The sequence below is a fragment of the Larimichthys crocea genome, chromosome XVI, assembly GCF_000972845.2.
Source record: "Larimichthys crocea isolate SSNF chromosome XVI, L_crocea_2.0, whole genome shotgun sequence".
Classification (NCBI taxonomy): domain Eukaryota; kingdom Metazoa; phylum Chordata; class Actinopteri; family Sciaenidae; genus Larimichthys; species Larimichthys crocea.
Window position 1 is genome coordinate 10,485,383 of NC_040026.1, and position 18,768 is coordinate 10,504,150.

Below are 18,768 nucleotides of genomic sequence, written 5' to 3' on the forward strand. Positions count from 1 at the left end.
ACACACACACACACACACACACACACACACACACGTTAGACGGAATTTCATTATTGAGTCTCACCGCAGGCTTTCCTGAAATATCAGCAACCTTATGCTTTTAATTAGTGTGTGTGTGTGTGTGTGCGCGCGCCTGCACGTACCATTTGTGTCTCATTCTGACCCAAGCAGCAGAACCAGTCTCGTATGACCCCTATTCCCCAAATTCCCCTGTTTTCTTTTGGTAAAACATGGAAAAACTTAGTCTGACAGCCCCCCCCCCCCCCCTTCCTGCTTCCTAAGAATCTCTCATGTGTTGTGAGTTCCTGCTTTCCACAACCATATATGGTCCTTCCTCTTGTCGTGGGTGGGTAGGTGGGTGTGTAGTGTCCAAAAAAGTCTGTGGTCAAAAGAAAAGCAGGAACATTTTCCTTCTCACTCACAGTTTACTGGTGCATTTTGTTGGGCCACGTTCGGCGATGGAAAACAACAGCGGAGCACTTTTTTTTGTGGCTTTTCAGGCTGGGTTGAAACAAGGTGCAATGTTGCACGTTTTCTTCGCTGTTCTTTTAATGTCCTCCTGATTTAATTTCCTGTAATTTAGACACAGTCGTGGCGCCAGGTAGATGATGTGCCTTTTAGCATCCTTTACTGGCTTTTGATGGCACACATGTAGGTGCAGTGAGATTGGGATGTAACTACAGTAGTCTCATGCATGCAGAGAGATGGTAGTAGAGACTATGTGTGTTTGTGTGTGTGTGCGTGTGTGAGTGTGTGGATGGCGAGGCTCTGGTCCGCAGCCTGGGAGTCAGGCTTTGAGCTGTGCTGTTCATAGTCTGCTGATTTATGCGCCTCACAGGGAAATCTCTCATTTGTAGCTCTTTCATCTCATTTTTCCCCTCCACTCTTTCTCTCTCCCTTTCTCTTTCACTGTCCTCTCTCTTCTTTCCCGCCGTAATGTGATTCAGTACAGCCGCTCATCCCAGGCGACATGCCATGCTTTGCTTGCACACCCTGCTCTCTCTAACATGAATGAGTCAATTGATGAATAATAAGATAGAGCAGAAGGAAAATGCTATCTGGATCTAGTCGAGCAAAAGAACTCCTTTTTTCCCCTGAACGTTTTCTTTGTAAGCACCGCTCGGGCGCTTACTCACACATTGAATGTGTTTGTGTCCCCAGTGCCATAATGCTTTTATGGACCTTTGTGTGTGTGTGTGTGTGTCTGTTTGTGTGTGCGTGTGTCTAAGCGCCTTCTACAACCGCCTTGTTTGAGTAGCCCTGTCACTTGTGCAATTCCGTGGTGTCAAAACAGATCAGAAAGGTCTGGCTTGACTCCTGCCCTCACACACACACACACACACACACACACACACACATACACTGGCATGCACACACACTCTCCTTCTTTCTCACACACACACACACACACACACACACACACAGATTGAAGGCTCAGTGCCAGGGCCCTTGGTGGTTGGAGGCTTATGAAAGGGTCGGACTGACGAGAGGTTGCCAAGTGTACGGCAATAAGCGTAACAGCCAAGCTAACGAGAGTCAGAACCTCTGACACACACACACACACACACACACACACACACACACATACTGAGACCGTACTGTCAGACTCTCGAGCTCTCTCAGTCATCACCACCAGTGGCAAACAGAAAGTGTGTGTGTAAGAGTGTTCAGTATATCAGTGTGTGGACAGAAGCTTTTGTTAATTGGCAAATGTGACAATGGAACACGAGAGGATATTGATCTTCAATCGGATGCTGATCGATTTAACTTGTCATCCTTCCAGGTGTGTGTGTGTGTGTGTGTGTATGTGAATATATGTGTGTGTGCGTGTATTGATCAGCAGCCGTCCATTCAGAGAGCTACAGCGAAGAATATCACTCCCTGGCTTTATCTGTGTTTGCTTGTGACATTCGTTACAAGCAAACCTCCCTTCCCTTTGGTGTCTTCCTTTTCCCCTCTACTGTTTGCTTCCTCCTCTTCCTCTTCCTCCTCTTCCTCCTCCTTTTCTCTCTTTAGAATAGTGAGAAACCTTGGGACAGTCTGGCCTGTTATCGGTTGTCTCACTGTTTTGTTTCTGTAGATATCATCAAGCACTCTTCAGTGGCTTCTGAGACGAACACACAAAAGAGGGTGCAGGGTTATTTTTTTTCTCGCTTATTTTTTTCTTCCACTTTGGATCGTGTACTGCATGTACTATATAGCAGTTGATTTCATAAATGCAAAAACAAACTGTTATAATCTAAAAATGAGAAAATAACCTTGATAGTTTTTTTAGGTGCTTTTCATCAACAGACACTTTAGATTTTGCATGAAAGCATTTTTATTAACATTACTGTTTCCAAACACGAGTGCCAAGCGTTCTGAGCCGACCTGATTGATCCATCCTTAATTAAAACTGTCACTGTGTGCCTTAAAGGTGTGAAAGCGTAAGTGCGCTCGTAAAAAATGCAGCATTTCTTGCATAATTGAAGCCAACTTTTTTTTTTTAAGCAACTTTTATCTATTGGGGTTAAATAAAAATTCCATCCTAAAATAGTCCCACGCTACCACAGGTGTTATTTCAATCAACCTTGCATACCAGTAATAGTGTGACAGATTCCACAGTTAAAAAGCTACTTTCTATGGAGGATTTAGTATTTTTTTGTCTTTTGCAGATAGATTTCTCCCTGTATGACTGTTAAACATCAGTGTAAAATGGCGCCTCTGAAGCTCCGGCTGCTAAATTCTGAAGCACTGACACCAAATCCTGACGTTTATACTGTTGAATCTCCAGATTTGCTGCTATCAAACTCCATTGTGGGCTGCACTGGAAATATAACAACATCCCAAAATTTATGTTTGGCCCCATTATCCATGAGAATACCAAAAATATGCCAAGCAGCGAAACCTGCCCAGAAAAGCAAGGCACATCTCCAGTTCTTGTTTTTTATAAAACAGTGTTTAAGTGTTTTTGAGTGGATTTTCCCCTCAGCAAATCACATTACAGTCAATCATAAATAAACTAAAGCAGATTTTGCTCACTGTAAGTACAGCTGACTGTATTAGTATGAATAGAAACTTGGATTTTTATTACCTTGGATTGTCAACATTGGAGGATTCGCTGCCTGTGTGTTGACACACTTTTCCAAGTCATGATGCCAACTGGGAAAAATGGGAAGCATACAAACACATTTTCTACTTTAATTACCACTACAGAGACTGAATGGAGCTGTTTTCTCAGTCAGCAGCTTGTATTTATGGTAAATAACATGTGCACATATAGTAATCAGCTGCGCATAATCATAATGTCACTTGGGTCAGAGTTGAATTTTTGACATCTGATCAGAAGCTCAAACCCACTGATGGGTCGTGTTTTATCTCACTCACGTTTTCTCTGATATATATCAGCCCTGGGTAATTCGGCGTGTTTGCAGTCATCATTTGGCGTTTGCGCTCAGAGTTACGGGAAACTACGAGAGGATGCAGCGGTGACAGATGGAAAGGGAATGTGCGGATCAGGATAAAACAAAGGCGGAAACAGAGGGCAGGAAGAGAAGAAGGGGAGGAGAGGGGAAAAAAAAAAACAGGGACAGAAATAAGGTTTACGTTAGTGGCTGGCCTCTGAGATGATTTTCCATATCAGCAGGCCAGAGGGAGCGGGCAAATATGATTTTCTCCCCAACTCGCCAACAGAAAACAGACAGAGAGGGGAGGGGAGGGAGGTGACAGGAAAGAGAGGGGATGGGGGAGAAAAAGAGGAGAAAAGGAAAGGAATGAGTAAATGGAAAAAGATGGGGAAACGGGGGGGAAGGGTGGAGATCTGAGAGGGTGAGAGATTAAAGAGTGGGAAGAAAGTCAACAAGGAATGCCAAATATTTACAGCAGCGAACATACTAATCAATATCACTACTGTTTGAAATCAGTGTAACACATTTTTTAAATGTCTTCTTTAATACAAGTTAACTTTTATGGCCACTGGAGACACTTCAAGATGCCTCGTGTAATTTCAAAAATGCATGGCTGCTCAGCTGAAAACCGGCTTTCTTTTCTATTGTCTGTTGTAGATGTGGTACAGTGAGCAGTGTGTGTGTGTGTGTGTGTGTGTGTGTGTGTGTGTGTGTGTGTGTGTCAGTCTCTATTTGACGTGTGTGTGTGTGTGTGTGTGTGTGTGTGTGTGTGAGAGAGAGAGAGAGAGAGAGAGAGAGAGAGAGAGTGCAGTGCCAGGGGGCCTTGTGAAACCAGCCTGAGTCTTATATGAGCTGTGTTTTATTATGACTGGCTGAAAGGCCACTGATCTACAGTTGTACACGAGAAGAGGATTTGGAGGAGAAGAGAGAGAGAGAAAAAAAGAAAAAAAATATACTGTGAAAATATCCTGTCTGAGAGAGAGAACGAAAGAGAGACAGAGAGAGAGAAAATACATGTCTAGAAGGGGAAAGTTTTGGACGAGCCTTTTTTTCTCCGTCCTCCAAATTTATTATGACAGCAGAGAATGAAAATATCAGCAAAAGATGGAGGGATTTCTGCTTTGAATACTGTGTGTGTGTGTGTATGTGTGTGTGTGTGTGTTAATGTTGATGCCTCAGATCCAGCTGTATAAATAGACACACACACCTCTTTCTGATTTGTCTCTTAATACACACCGCTGCTCCATCTCCCTCTTGATTCATCCCATGCACTCTTTCTAGTGTGTGTGTGTGTGTGTGTGTGTGTGTGTGTGTGTGTGTGTGAGAGAGAGACAGATTGGCAGACAGTTGAAGGCACTTGTGGTTGTGGTTGTTAGGGCGTCGGGTCGTGGTTGAGGTGAGGGTACTGTACATATGTGTGTGTGTTTGTGTGTGTGTGTGACTCAAATGCGGACTGTTGTGGTTGTGGTAATTGTCTCTGATGTGAGGCAGCATTTATGGGTAACGGCCCAACCCACTACCTCCCTCGTTCTCTCTCTCTCTCTTTTTCTCTCCCTCTCTCTCTCTCTCGCTCTCTCTCTTGCGCTTCATCCATCCAGTCACTAATTACCTGATTCCCCGTGGATTTGTTTCCTCCTTCCCCCTACAACTGTTCGGGTTGTTCCACTAAATGAGAGCATGCTGATAAGTGGAGATGCATTTGAACGCAGCCAAACTGAACCGAGTCTGTTCACTCAGTCTGCTGAAACTGTAACAGGATGACTTTCAACGCCTTTACTAGTTTCAAACGCGTCAGTTTCAAGTTTCTACTGTATTTCCTCTATTTCCATTGTTGTGTCTAATTGCCATTGGCACTGATCTAAGTCTATAGAAAACCTGGATGTGGCATCTGTTGTGGAGCTCGGTGTTGGATTTCCAGATCTTTGTCAGTAACGTTCAAACCAGAAAGTCTGAATTTGGGTCATGTGCTGCGAGGGGTTGCGGTGGGACAAGTAAAAATGGAATTTTGCTTCCTTCTGCTTCACGTAGTCGAATCACTGAGCTATGTTTGTGCGGCTGTTTCCTTTAAAATCATACAACATGACGTTTATGCCTTCATTTTGAACTTTAGAGTTAAATCAGCCAATCATCTTGCTCGATCCACAGGTCGACATTTGGCTCCTCTGCAATTTGTCAAACGTCTACCTATAACACCCTTATTTGTGTAGATTTGCACAGACATGTATTTTCTGGAGTGGCATAAATGATGGCCCTGTGCTAAAACACCACCAGGTGCTGCAGTCCAGTTAGAGCAATAGATTTGAGAGTTTAAAGGCTTTTCAAATGCCGAAGGCATGATTTACAAAGTTATCATGGCGGCAATCATTTTATCTTTCATCGTAACAATTGTGAGATAAACCGTAAAAATATGGCGTGCACGTTACAAAGTAATCTACCAGGAATGTGTGCTTGAACCTACTTGATTGGCCGCTGCAGCGCTTTGACAGATGATATCAAGTTGCAGTCAGACAAAAGTTGAGCCTGGATCAACATTTTTGTCAGACAACCGTGCTTTTTTCTTTTTCTTTTCTTTTTTTTTTTGCCAGAGCCTCCCTCTGCAATGGATTGCCTTCTTTCAAATGAATGAGTGTGCTACTTTCTCATTCAAGGCTAAAGTTGATTTGAACATGGCTAGAAGGACTTGACAATTCCAGCAAACACAGCGCAGTACCTATTACACTCTGAAATATTCTGGATTTCAAAGTAATTTTCTAAATTTCCACCAAAACGGGATTTTAAAGTCAAATTATTGAGACCCTCATGTGAAGTTTTGTAACCTTCAGTTTTTCTCCAGCACATCAGAGCCATGTGAAGAGTTACATCTTAAATCCTCCCTCCCATGGCCTTTGACATTCATGCGACTGTGATTACCAGGTGATGCTAATGCTGACTAAGACAACATTGGAACATTAAAATACAGAGTTGTGGTTCAGTTGGACAACTCGGGCCACCGTTTATACAAATTCAGATCCGATTTGAGAGAAAAAGTCTTGATCATAATCTTAAGAGAAAGAAAAAAACAGGTATGTGTCACATGCAGGCACGTTTATGTCACTTGAAGGGATTACTTTCCCTACATGGCAGGTCACAAAATTAATAGTAATAATAACACCAGTCAGATCTGCTGTATTTTACCTTCTAACAGCAGAAAAGTCCAGACTCAAACACCCTCTGGGTTCTGAAAATGTTATATTTAAGTGATATTCAAACACCGCCTCTTGTCATAACGCTGTAGGAAAATGTGTTTCACCACTGCTTTGTGTTGTGTTTTGAAGATGAAGATTACCAGATGTCCAAATGTCCAGTGCCACGTTTTATTTCTCAATGTTTGCGAGCAACAAGTGACACATGCATCTGAGCACACGTGGAAAAAAACCACAAGCAGACTTATGTTTTCAAATAAGTGTGAGACCCGAGGCGTGTAGAAGTGTACAAAGCATGAAACACTTGTCATTTGCACATTTTCCTTTTTTAACTTCTGAGGAAGTTTGACTGCACATCTGCTCTTTCTCAGTTTAACAGCCAAAGCTTCTCAGTACTTCTTTTGTGCGGCTGCTTGCTCATTGGCACCTCAGTAGCCTTCCCCCCGCCTCTGTCCTCCCACCAGCCCTGAGCCAAAATTTTTATCAGCGAGCACCTCTCTAACCTCCAGTCTCTGTGTCTCTCAGGTGCTTCCTTCATGGGTTCCTTCCTGGCCAGCAGTCTGGGGTCCCCGCCCTCCCACCCCCCTCACCCCTCGGGACCTGCTGCCTCCCCTTCCTCCCCCTCCTACAGGGCTGGACCCCATTCGAGGGCTTCCCCTATCTGGTTCCCCCATTCACATGAAGGTAAGACGCACACAAAAAACACACACATGCCGGAGGCAGCCTGGAGTGCTTGGGTCTCTGGTTAATCCAGGATCTTGGTTTGGGATTAGATAGAGATGGAGCCATTAAGTGGTTTAACCAACACTGAGCTGAGGCCAAACACACGCAGCAGTGACGCCTCAGATGATGCTACTTATAGGAACACACACACATACACACACACAAGTCAGCAAGCATGCGGCTTTGTGTTTGTGGCTGTTTTCTAGTTCAGAGCTCGAGCACCGTGACAGTTTCAAAACTGGTGCACAACCAAAAACCTTCCTCTTCCTCCTGTCCTAACCCATAAACACACAAACAAACACACACACACACACACACACACACACACACACACACACACACACACACACACACACACACACACACACACACACACACTAATTCAGCTTCAGGCTTCTTACATTTTCTCCCCTCCTTTCACTCAATCATCTCTCAGCCCCCTGCTCTCTTTTAGGGGTGAGTTTTAAGTTTCATGACCTACACACACACACACACACATGCACACACACACAGACTGAAACTTACCCCCATTTCCAGCATCCTCTCCCTCTTCACAGCCCCCTCCCCCTCCGACCGCAGCCCCACCCTCGGGGCCCCTTCTGTGCTAACCGACCTCCAACGGCCCCCTTCCTGATCAGACACACACACACACACGAAAATGTGCGCATCCACACGCATCATGTCCTCTTTCGACTGTTAACCGTTTGTGGTCAAAGAGTGAACTCGACTTAGTTATCTGTCCCTTTCAGGTATATGTCTGTGTATGTGTGCTTGTGTTTCTGTGTGTGTGTGTAAGAGGATTTCTCTTTTGACAGCAAGATGGATCTAAAGAGATAACTTCCAAAAAAGACTGTCAGTAAGACTGCTTCCGCAAAAGGCTGTATTTCTCAACTAACTGAAAACGGTCAGAATCAAATTTTCACGTTTCACCAGTTTATCGCAGAAATGTGACGATAACACCCAGTTGTGTCGCTTTGGGAAGGTATTTGACATAAAAAATATTGTCTGAGGAATTAAATGGAAACCAGTCAGCTTCCAGTCCAAACACTGTATTTGATATCAGATATTTAACCACTGTACTTACAGGCTGATTTCAGCTCATGTCAGAGCAGGAAAAGCATAGGTTTTAATCAATCACATCAATAACGACTGCACCCCAGCCTGTTGCAGCATCCTGGTATTGTTCATTAAAGTCATTAGTTACACCTGTGTTTTTCCTGCTATGATGCATCAAAAAGTGTGCTGTGAAAGAAATGGGCTTTTCTGTTTGTATATATGAGCAATAGCAAGTCACTTTGTGAGTTGTCACAGTTTGAATTTTAATGCATCAATCTTTAAAGTTGATGTAAAGTAAGAATAAATGTGTGTTTGGAGTTTTTCACACCAAAGAAGAAGGAGGTGTTATTAACCACCCTGCCAAATTTGAATGATTAAAAATATCAACAAGTTTATGAAATTAGGTGTCAAAATCAGTAAAAATGAGCAGTGCTCTCAGCTCCAGGACTGTGGGGGCGTGTCCGCTGAATGTACTGAAGCCACGCCCACTCATGGGAGCTGTCAAGCAGCCATTTCAAAGTGACTGAAATGTGTCAGATGAGTTCAGAAAATGACATGACTAACTTTGAAACACTCTGAGTGAGATGAATGAATCTCTATCTTTCTGCTAAGGGTGCAGGGGTATGCTCAGGGTGGCCTCAGCGTGTCATCGAGCCACCTTTTAGGAAAATCCTGGACTGAAAACTGGTGAAAACCGTTTTAACCTCTAACTCCACATTTCAGTAATATATCGTTCAAAATCTTTCCACATGTTTCCAGCATTTATTTTCCAATATATTTAATGTATTTTAAAAGAAATCTTGGTATTGCCTTTACATGGACTTTAATTGCGCTGCACCAGAAGAGCAAGAACTTTCTCTGGAAGAAGCTGCTGTTTAGGAGCAGTTTTTATTTCCCCACCTCTAAGTTTTAATCTGTCACATCCTGTTGGTGAAGAAGTGTACACACCAGAATTTAATTTGGGCAAATAAGTCGAACACGCTTGCCTCTCACTCGAGGAGACAGGACACTTGTCCACTTTGACCCAAATTTGTGATCCAGGCTCATAACACGAACTCATAAGAGGTGTGCTTTTACGCAGAAATCCTGATGCGGCGTTAAAGCTTGAGAGGAGACAAGAGTTTTGTTTGTACAACTGCCTCATTTTCAGCTCATCGAGCGATAAATAGCAACAGTTAAGCCCCTGAAAATGAGTGCTAATGTCGCCCGGAGTGACTGCCTTAAATCAGATTCATAGAAAGAGTCGGAGGCAGGACTCATACGTGAACGCAAGAGAGAGCAGCGCTGGGGAAAAGAGAGCAAGAATGTGTGTGTGTGGAGGGAGAGTGTGTGCGCGTGTGTGTGTGCCTATCAGACAGATTTTGTGTCTGTGTGGCTCGGCTTTGATGTCTGAACGCACACACACTCACACACATGCACGGACATGCGCACATACACTACAAATGATTGTTTTTAAGAATTCAAGCCAGGGAGCTCCGGTAGGCGGTCTGCCAGTTGGCCACGGTCCAGAGAGTGGAGCGTAGCCAGCACAGAGAGAAGAAACCTGGCCGATACGCACACACACACACACACACACACACACACACACACACACACACACACACACACACACACACATTGTCACAGATGAGACATATTCACGAAGAAATGCACCATGGTTTAAAAAACAGCACATATTCCGTCACACACACCCACAAGTATTTCTTTCACTTCTCCATCACACACACTCACACGCTCACACACACTTGTCCTCGCCCACTCGCTCTCCCCCTTCCACACCTGTCCTTGTTTTTTGTCCCCTCTCTCATGTGCTCTCACTCCTCTCCTTACCTCCCTTTTTTCTCTTTCCTCTCATCTCATCCATCTCAAAGCTCTCCACTTCCCTTTCACTTCCTCCTTCATCTTCCATCCCCCCTCACACACACACACATACACTCGCTCGCTCACACACACACACACACACACACACACACTCCCTTCTCCGTACGGCTCACAGCAGCACCAGATTGGGAGCTTCATTCACTGACAGCCCCCTTCTTCTGGTGTCTCCTTTACTTTTACCGTCTTTACATCACTAACCTCCTCTCTCCCTTCTTCTCTTTCCTCCCCCCTTCACCCCTTTTTTCTCACCATGTCCCTCTGCTGTCTTTGTTCTCCTCTTCTGCTTTCTCATCTCCCCTCCCTCGCTCCCTCCCTCCTGAGTTTTATCACTCATCATTACCCAGGGGATTGGCTTTAGATGGCTGATAGAGCCTTTTGGCTAATTGTCGCCATTTAGATTCACTGGTTGTTAACCAGTCAGAGTAATCACACACACTCACTCAGACACACAAACACATACACACACACACACACACACATGCATTTACATTGCAGCATGAACACGCAGACACACCGAGTCCCACACACACATGCTGGGAGCAGTGAGGGGGTGTTGGTGGTTTTGCAGTGCGACTGTGGAATGCGTAGGATGAGTTTTTATGGAGTGCTGTTTACTTTGGCCACCACCGTTAAACTTTTAACGGCTGCCAATTAACGGGCCGGCAAGGACACTCTGTGGGGCATGAAACCAGCTGCTGGAGAACACACACACACACAAACACATACACATACACATACACACAATCCAAGCCTTTTGGCCCCATATTGTGGAGTTGTATGCCTCATGTGCATATTTGTGTACTTGTATATTAGCTTATGTGTGTGTGTGTGTGCCCCCCTCTAGCCACCACATGACCCAACACACATACACACCCACACCAACCCTTAGCCATCCACCCCAATCAACAGAACCAAGACCTCCTTTATCCTATGATGCAGTTCAGTGTCCTTGAAGACAAGGAACAGAGTGGAACGACCATTCACCTCTCAGTGACCTCCTGGAAAGGACTGTGTTTGTGTGTGTGTGTGTGTGTTTTTAAGAGGGGGGGAGAGGGGTTTGCGATGCTTCATACTATTTGTCTTGGGTTTGGGAAAAATGTGTTTTGTAGAAGAGCAAATTCCATCCAGTTAAATGCTGCAAACACTTGGCAGTAGCTGTCGGCTGTGGTTTTTGTCACCACTCTGTCCACTGTAAATAATGTCAACTCATGTGGCGTGTTTGTGCAAAAGTGCATTTATGGTGAAAGTAGCACTAACTGGCCATATTTTTTTTTTTTCCTTCTGTGTTTTCCAAAATGGCCCCATTTCATGATAGATTGTAGAGATAAACTGTTTGTTTAGAGGGCTGCTGAATGTCAACGCTTGTGGAGAAACATCAATTCTTTCTTGCTCTCCCTCCCTCTGACAGGGTACCCCAGCTATTCAGGAAGTCTTGCTTCTTTTCTCCCCATGAGTCCCCTGGATCACCATAGCAACGGTCTCTATGGACAGCACCGCTTCTATGAAACTCAGAAAGGTAGGTGTGTGTGTGTGTGTGTGTGTGTGTGTGTGTGTGTGTGTGAATGCAGTGAAAAAATCGCTTTATTTATATATATATATACTTGCTCAAACTGCTTAATCAGCACTCACCACAGCAGCAAGAACAGCTGGTAACTCGGGGTCTAGCTTTGCACTTTGGTGATGTCTTGTTTTTTTCACATATCATAGAAGCACATTGTAATATAATATTGTAGTTTTAATAAAATTTTAATAAATATAAGTTTAAAAGTAATGCTTTTAACAGATTCTTTGCTTCTGGATCTTTAGAAACCTTTAACTTAAACAATCCATTGTCTTTCTCGTCCCAGATCACTTCTACCTGAGAGGACTTCCTCCCCAGCCCCCTCTGCTCTCCACCACTCACAGCCTTCCTCCCCTGTCCAGAACCGCACCGGGCCACCCACTTGGCTCTTGCAGCCGAGAGACGGACAATGGGGGAGGAGGCGGGAAGAGCACCAAGGACGCGGGTGAGAAAGGGGTTTCATCTGTGTCAAAAATGAAGGAGCGATCAAGCAGCAAAGAGCGGCACCAGGAGAGCAAAGACAAACATCAGCTTCATCATCACCATCCTCATCAAACGAACTCTGCCACCACTCCATCGGGCCTCCACCACCAAGCTTACCCCCACCATGCCCTCCTTCCTCACCTCACACCGCAGGGCAGGGAGGAGGACCACAGACACTCTCTGGAGAGACACAAGGAGTACAGAGACAGTGACTCAGGCAGTCAGGAGACAAAACATATGAGTGCCTGTAAACTGTCCAGCGGTTCGGTAGCAGCAGAGACTGGTTCAGGAGGAAAGGGGGCAGCACTAAGCAGCTGCAGTGGCGGTGGAGTGAGTAGACCTCCATCTGGAGGTGGCAGGCGGTGCTCCAAGGACGGACCCATAAATGGGGAGATGAGGATCAGCGAATCCTCAGCCTCTTCCAATGAATGTATGAGAAGAGGTGCGGCTGCAGTGACAGCCATTTTGGCACCTCCAACCCCCCACTCTGTGGCCTCTTACTCCATGCCTCCTCCTCCTCCACCTCCACCGCCTCCTCATGCCATGCACATGGGCTCCACAGTGGCAGGAGGGTGGCTACACCATGCACATCACCATCCTCATCCTGAGTTTTACTGTCCCCCAGCTCCTCTTACACTGACGCCCTCCAAAGATCCTGCATCTACCCCTGGAGGTTCTAGCAGGGAGGCGAAAGTCATTGGCCCAACTTATGTGCCCTCAGTTGTGCCACTGGGAGACCTGGCAGCCTCAGACTACCGTGGAGCAGGAGGAGGTGGGAGAAAGGGAGAGGACAAGAGTGGAGAAGGACCTTATGAAAGTCCCTCTCATCACCTTAGCCGACTTAGTAGTTGCCAGAAGAAGGACAAATCCCAGCCACACCAGCAGCAGCTGGGATATGGTAAGGCTGACAAACCTCCTGACTGGAGCCACCAGACTCAACATTTCCACAAACCCGGTTCCAACGTGAGCTCTCAGCCTGAGCTGCGGTCCTGCAGCCTGGAAACATCTTCATCCTTCAGAGATGTGGAGGTTGTGGATGATGTTTATCGTCCCTCCCTACCACCAGATGCCCAGGCGGCACACCCTGGTACTGGACAGGTCGCACCCAAGAATGGCCCAGACACCAGCACTCTTCCCTTCAGAGACTGTTCCCACTCAAATCCTGATGGGAGGGTGGGGTCAGGGGCTCACAGGGAGGGACAAAAAGTTGCAAGGATACGGCATCAGCAGCACAGCAGCCATGGAGCAAATACAGAAGAGAGGGGCAGAGATGGAGGTCAAACGGCAACTTCCTGGGGGGCTCGAGGGGCCTACCAAGAGGACCAGAGAAAAGGCTCCCATCATGCATCAGTTGCTAATGGTGAAGTAAGAGGGCTCAGCAACAGAGCTCCAAGCAGTGAACACAACCAGCCCCATTCTCAACCACCTCCTCCTCTATCCCGCTCCACATCGCACCCCACTGAGGGTGAAGGCAGTGCCATGAAGAATCTAATGAACTACAGCTCCCAGCAACCTTTGCTGCTGCCACAGCGGGGCCCCTTTGGAGGTCTGGGTTGCCTCAAGCAGGGTGGAGAAAGATCAGAGAAGGGGGACAGAGGAGGAGCTAAAAGCAACACCTCCCCGCAAGACCCTCCCAAACAGTCGCTCCCTCCTCGCCGAGGCTCCACTAACGAGGGAGAGAGGGGTGACAGAGGTGGGAAGGAGGCGGGGGAGGCAGGTGAGGGGGAGGTGCGACAGCCTCCGGTTGGTATTGCGGTTGCTGTAGCCAGGCCCCCCCATCGTTCCCCAGAAAACACCCCCGGACACAGCAGACAGGGCAGGGTGCTGCCCAGTATGAAAGGTCAGACATCATTTATGCTCCTTGCGCTGAAAGTCAATTAATGCTATTTCTGTGCTCTAGACTGCAGGTGAAAAGCCCACCGCCAAACATTCAAGACTATTGATGTGTAGAATCTTACATTTGTTGGCCCTTTTAGACATTTATTGGAGTCTTATTTCTGTGGACCAGCCAAACAAAGACAACTTTGCACTTCACTGAGATACAGATTTCTGTAGCTGCGTTTATCAAAGGCCCTCTAAGAAACATGGAGAATGTAGACATGTAGAGAATGGAGATCATTTTTTGTCACTGAAATATATGAGACATTTTTTCTTATGTGTGCAAGAAAGGTATGATTCCTAGCATGCAAAGAACATCACTATATGACATGATGCATGTCAGTATCTGTATGTAGACTTTAAAGGAACAGAGAAACATTTGAAGATGTGAATATTTCTAGAAGTACGGGTGTTTGGCATCCAATGTTATGTTTGATTGGTGTCTGTAAGCATGTTACTGTGGTTTACAATCCAGGGGTGTCGCGCTCTGTGTATCCTCTTGGTCGGGAGGCAGAAGAGAGGAAGAGGCTGACAGAGGAACAGATCAGCCTTCATCACCTGGACAGAGACAGAGAAATGATCATCAGGTACACTTAAATCCGCAAACATCAACACATATGAACAAACTCTCACACACATACATGCACACGAGGTAGCATCTTTTCATTTTTCCTCTCATCTGATAAGCTGCACTTCTTTTATTCTCTCGGCTTCTCTCTCCCAGTCTGAGGCTCTGCTTCTCTTTTCTCTCATCCCCTCACTCCATTTACTCTTCTCACCCTTTGATGTGGTATTTCTGTCCCCCCTCACTCTCTCTCCTCCCCTCTCTTTCTTTCTCTCTAAGATGAGACGTGGTGCATTAATGTTATGGGGACTAATACGGATGTCTCTGAAGTATCAGGCTCTTATTATGTAGTCATATTAAGGGAAGAAAACATATAATGAGAACTCATACACCAGGCTCAAGATGATGGCTGTTCCTGTTGCCGTCATATTTCCTTTTCTTGATGATTATAATGGTAGTAGTGGTAATGAAGATGACAAGGATGAAGATAATGATCATAATGGTGGTGATGATGATGATGACAATACGAGGGATAATCAAGATAATGACAAAGTTCACCCCGCCTACTACCACAACAGGGAAAACAAGGATCGCGTGGAGTTCGCCAGGATCCACCCTTCTAGTAGTTGCCATGGTGACCTGACCTCTCACCTCTTGGTTTCCGGAGGGGCCAGTCAGTTAGGGGCGGACGCTGCTGCACACGCTCACCCGGCTCACCACCACTGGATGCAAAGGACAGGAAGTCCCTCCCTCTGGATGGGGCATTCATACAGTGAGTGGAGTGGAAGGGCAGCACATGACAGTTTTATGGCCAGTGAACACAGTTTAACAGATTAATCTGTTTTTTTGTTTTGTTTTGTTGACATCTAGTGTCAGTCAGTGTGGGTGGTATGTAGGCTGTTGGATATGATTTCATATTGATGAATGTTTTTATTCCTTTCTGCGGTTCAACCATGGTGCCATTGTTAATAATGCTGAATAACTGAATACACATTTCTTGGAAACAACAAAATTATTTAACTCTTTATTCCAGGTCTAGGCCATGTGGGAATGAGCCCCGGCTTCCCACCAAGTCTGCCCAGCCCTCTACAGCCTGTCTTAGGGTCGCTCACCCAAGACCCTAACTCCCCGCTGGTGGTCCTTCCTACAGAACCCGGGCCTCATCATCACCTCGGTACGCTAAGCATCCTTTTACAATAACACCACACACACACACAAACCAGCAGTTCTCATATTCACTGCTGTCTACCCATACTTACTGCCCCCTCCCTCTCTCCATTTGTACCATCAGAGCCGCTGCCATTTCTCTCCCAGAGTTTTAGTATCATTGGCTAATCATAATATAATGCTCAACTAAGTCCCTCTGTCAGTGGGACCGTGTTTTATAGCTTCGTTAATGGGAGCAGCTATTCCATCGCCCCCCCCCCTCTGCATGTGCCCGGCGTTATGCAAACCATTTTAACTGGCGTTCATCTCTTTTGGCGACTGGTGTGATAGACTTTGTGTGTAGGTGTGTGCGTGTATGCGGGCGTCTCAAGTTAGCTGTGTTCATGTCTGGAACAACGTAAGACATTTCTCAGTGTTAAGGGTTGTGTTGTACATCTCTGCCATTGCTAGAAAGAGAAGAGCGTGTGTGTGTGTGTGTGTGTGTGTGTGTGTGTGTGTGTGTGTGTGTGTGTGTGTGTGAACGCTGCTTTGCAAACAGGCTGTGAAATTTAATTATCTCCCGCCTCCCTTGCCTCGCTCCGTGGGAGTTCCTGCAGAGAGGGGAAGTGCATCCACTGAACCCTTCCCCTGGGAAACATTAGCCCACTCAGGCTAATCTTACAGAACAAAGGTTCCCAGCGACAAGGCAGCCAAGGAGGGATGTGTGTGTGTGTGTGTGTGTGTGTGTGTGTGTGTGTGTGTACCTGAATTAATATGTGGCTAGGGTGGGGCTGTGAAGAAAATGTGCATTTTCTTACATAGAAAATAAATAAATGATAGAAAATAGAAAGAGTCAGAGAAGTTGGAGACTAGAGCTCAAACAGGTCTCAGTTGATGTGGCTCAGTTCTTTTGCAATCGCATATATTCAAAAGGGCGGTTCAAGAGTCCATTGACACAGTTTTTTTTTCATGACCTTCCTGGGCAGCCATGAAAGTATTTCTGTACTGACTGTTTTGCTGCTAACTTATTCAAAAGCCTTTATTGTGTGAGTTTGCCAATAGGGATGTCTTACCTTTTTTGTATTTTTATGTGATTCAAATGAAACAAAATGTAAAACTAAACTTTTTCCGTGTCTTTGTTTCTGACTCTAGACGTTCTGGAGCAGTCAGGTCTGTGGCCCCCTGTGTACGGAGGCAGAGGACCTCCTTCTCACTTGCAGCATCACCCCGTCTACTCTCGCTCCTCATTCCTACGGCAACAGGACCTGTACGCCCTGCAGCATCAGCATCAGCAGCAGCAGCGAGCCATGGAGCACATGCAGCGCCACTCCTTAGGACAGGTAGAACTAATATTAATATAACCTACACATTTGGAAAGAGGTTGCCTTTCACTGGAAATATTGTTAACTCATGCAAAACATCTTCCTCCTTTGAGTAGTGAGAACTGAAATACAGCAGCAGTAGTATTTGTTTGAATATCTCTCAGCTCAGATATCCTGATTTCTCAACACTAAAAGAAAAACATATGCAAAATCACACTCCGCAATACTGAATCGAGTCAGTGACTTCCTCTTTTTGTTGACGAAAGGTTTCATTGAGGCGTTGGTGTGGCGCTTTTGCACTCTCAGATCATTTGGCAATCAAACAATGTGGCTGACACTGATTCCTCTTTTTGTGTGTGTTGTGTTTAACTACCCCCAGTCCTTTTTATTTAATAGAAACTAATACATTTCCTGCTTGAGATATACTAGATCAGGAAAGATAAAGTGTTTATATCATTTTTAAATTTAAAAAAATGGTTGAATCGCTACATCAGTAAAATGTGGCAACGTTGAAATGTATTACTTTACATGAAATATGTATTTATGCAAAATGTTTGATCATTACTCAGTAAGATAATATTTTCTTCTTTTTTCACAGAGAAAACACGAGGAGCATGCGATCACTATAGAGGACTCGCCTCATGAATCTTCCGCACCCAGAACTCCCTCCTCTTCTTCTTCCTCTTCATCCACCACCTCCTCTCATGTGGCCAAACCCTTCTCTCACACGCCTCCTCCACCCAAGACCCCCACGCCATCTCCGGGGATGTGTCCGACCAGCCGTCAGTCGCCCTGTTACCACTCCCCGTCCAGGCGGTCGCACCCACCAAACCCTCTGACCCCTGCGCCGAGCCCGGCTGCAGCGGCGCCCCGCTCCCCGGCACTTAGCCCTGCTCCTTCGCACCTCTCTAAGGGACTGGAAAGGGGCAGTGACAGAGGAGAGGGACAGCCACCTCAGGACTACCCGCAATCCTTAGAGCCAGGTGAGCGTGGAGAAATAATACAATGTCTGAATTCAGAGATTTCCAGTAGGTTGAGCAGTCAGATAATAAAAATATGGACAGCAAACACGGCACAGAGTAAGAGACAAAGCAAAGACACAGAGATAGACAGACACAGAGTGAGAGAAAAAAAGATGGAGGCTGCTGCCGCCGAAATGTAGTGCTGGTCTTTGAAGCGTGGTATTCTTTTGATTTTGCAGAAATTGTTTGAAGCATGGCTGATCCCTCGCTCTGTGCGCCCTTGAGTGTGTGTGTGTGCCATTTTTTTTTCTGTGCAAGCTAAAGAGGGACAGCGGGCAGGTCAGCCATTAAGGTCAGAGAAAGCATATGGGCACTCAGTGTGTGTATGTGTGACCTGCCAGCGTGCATGTGTGTGTGTCTGAGCTCTCATGTGTGTCACAAGAGGAAGGTCAGTGAAATCCTCAGACCCTCCTTATCCTTCAGGGGTCCTTGAGAAGTACAAGCGGAAGGATACACATTCATCTGGCTGTGTTTGTCAGGAGGGCGGAGGGATACCATCAATAATAAGAGCGTAGGGGTGACAGGGCCGGTGCTGCAATCACAGGAAAACGGCAGGGTGTCAT

The 18,768-nt window shown here is 45.8% G+C and overlaps 1 protein-coding gene across 7 annotated transcripts in view; it reads left to right on the forward strand.

Annotated features, from left to right (window-relative positions):
• The window catches only part of bahcc1b (BAH domain and coiled-coil containing 1b), a 91,876-nt gene that overhangs the window by 52,622 nt on the left and 20,486 nt on the right, over positions 1-18,768 (forward strand). For all 7 annotated transcript variants that reach the window (XM_027289325.1, XM_027289328.1, XM_027289327.1 and 4 more), the window contains 8 exons: positions 7,094-7,252; positions 11,637-11,744; positions 12,076-14,112; positions 14,626-14,737; positions 15,294-15,487; positions 15,749-15,889; positions 17,014-17,201; positions 17,782-18,166. In XM_027289325.1, coding sequence (XP_027145126.1) covers positions 7,094-7,252; positions 11,637-11,744; positions 12,076-14,112; positions 14,626-14,737; positions 15,294-15,487; positions 15,749-15,889; positions 17,014-17,201; positions 17,782-18,166 — 3,324 coding nt within the window. The remainder of the gene's footprint in view (positions 1-7,093; positions 7,253-11,636; positions 11,745-12,075; positions 14,113-14,625; positions 14,738-15,293; positions 15,488-15,748; positions 15,890-17,013; positions 17,202-17,781; positions 18,167-18,768) is intronic.